The sequence below is a fragment of the Echinops telfairi genome, unplaced genomic scaffold (genome assembly GCF_000313985.2).
Source record: "Echinops telfairi isolate 266 unplaced genomic scaffold, ASM31398v2 ScPeMD7_7469;HRSCAF=8507_1, whole genome shotgun sequence".
Lineage (NCBI taxonomy): Eukaryota > Metazoa > Chordata > Mammalia > Afrosoricida > Tenrecidae > Echinops > Echinops telfairi.
Window position 1 is genome coordinate 76,999,900 of NW_022111373.1, and position 1,878 is coordinate 77,001,777.

A 1,878-nucleotide genomic window follows, 5' to 3' on the forward strand; every position below is an offset into this window, starting at 1 on the left:
CAATGGATGTATGTATGGACTGTGATGAGAACTGTACGAGCCCTCAATAAAATAAAATATATACATATATATATACCTACACCCCCCCCCCAAAAAAAAAAAAGAACTTACATACCTGGGTGAAGGTAAAAAGCATTATTTCAAGTCAAAGAAGCCATCCCGTTTATGTGAGGGGTGAGGAAGCAGAGTGGTTTCATGATGATAGAAATCAAAGTAGGTTGCTTATGAGACACACAGTTGCTGGAGCAATAGGATGTTCTGTGTCTTGACTGGAGTAGTAGTTACACAAGTGGATGCTTTTACCAAAACTCATCGAGCTATATTTGTTTTGTTGCATATACATTTTACAACCGTCCTTCATAAAACAAAGCCAGATGTAAACTGACTTCGCTTCTAACTAATGTCAGCATTTTCAGCTTTTTATGCTTTGCTTCAGGGTTCTACTATGCACAGATATTGTAAGACTCAAACTATTACATACATAATGTGTGCAAAAATGAAATTAAAAGAAATCAAGTAGAAGAAAAGTGTATGAAAATTGAAACTTACAATTACAGGTATTGTCTGCTTTTTTACCACTTAAATTTCCTTTATTTTATAGGAACAGTTATTCATAATAAAAAGGTGTGCCGTTGATCCTAGTGCCCTTTGGTAGTGTCATTTAACATGTTCTAGCAGCTCTGGTGGCGCAGCGAACTACTTAGTGAGCTGCTAAGCGCAAAGTCAAGTAGCCAAACCCCTCAGCTGCTCCGGGAAAGGATGAGGCGCTCTGTGCCCCTTAAAATTTGCAGCCTTGGAAACCCAAGGGGTCCCTGTATTCTGACCCGTCGGGTCACTCTGGGTCGGAATCGACTGAATGGCAGTGCGTTTGTTGGTGGTGTTTTGTTTCAAGTTCATATGTTCTTACTGACTGTACAAGTCCGAATGAAGGCAAAAGTCCATCTTTGACAGATCAGGAAATCGATAAGAAATGTGTTCGAATTTTGTGATATGTACTAAGAAAGGTGAAGTCAAACGAAAACTGGGTCTTCTAAATCTGAAGTCCCCTTCCATGCCTCTCAGGACCTCCCAGTATCACTTCTGTTGATGTGGCCACCTTGTTGGCCCAATCTGTTATTCTTGAACCCTTTGAGGCCCATGCTTCACCACATCCCCACCTGGTTAAGCTCCCAGTGAAGCTGCCAGTCTAGGAGAGTGGCACCGACACAGGCCCAGCTCCGTATTACAATAGATTATCAGACCTATTTGCTTCATGTCCGATATCATAGTTATTTTTGTCCAATATACATGTTTTTCCCTATTTAGGCACAAACTCTCACAGTGTGGAGGCAAGCTGATAAACACAATATTCCTCGAATCTGTTTTTTAAACAAGATGGACAAAACTGGAGCAAGGTATTTAAAGTTAATCAAATGACAATACAATTGAGTTTCTAATAGACTGATCCAGGGTCGACACACTGTGGCTCGAGAGCCCCATGTGGCTCTCTCGGTACGTACTTGTGGCTCTGACGTAAAATCACAAATAAAACCATCATAGTTTCACTTAAAAGATATTATGCTCTCAATTTTTAAATTGTGAGGGATAGTAGTGACTCTTCTGGCACAAACGTTTGCCGACCCCTAGGCTAGACCTCTAGTCAACCCCACTGAAGCACACAGCATAGCCTGTGGCACAAAGAACGCCTCAGAGGAAGCGGAGGCCGGGGGCCCAGTGGTTATGCCCTCGCTGTTCATTGAGTTTGGAGCCTTGAGTTTGGCTCTCAGAGGCAATGCAGGAGGAAGTCGGCTTCAGCCAGGAAGCCCTCCCGAGTGCAGTTCTGCTCTCACCCACATGGGGTCACTGTGAATCACAGTCGATTTGGTGGAAACGGATTTT

General features: G+C 42.7%; 1 protein-coding gene across 1 annotated transcript in view; it reads left to right on the top strand.

Moving 5' to 3' along the window:
- Positions 1-1,878, top strand: part of GFM2 (GTP dependent ribosome recycling factor mitochondrial 2) — a 50,154-nt gene that overhangs the window by 15,243 nt on the left and 33,033 nt on the right. The window contains exon 8 of the mRNA XM_045285223.1: positions 1,306-1,394. Within this exon, the coding sequence (XP_045141158.1) occupies positions 1,306-1,394 (89 nt within the window). The remainder of the gene's footprint in view (positions 1-1,305; positions 1,395-1,878) is intronic.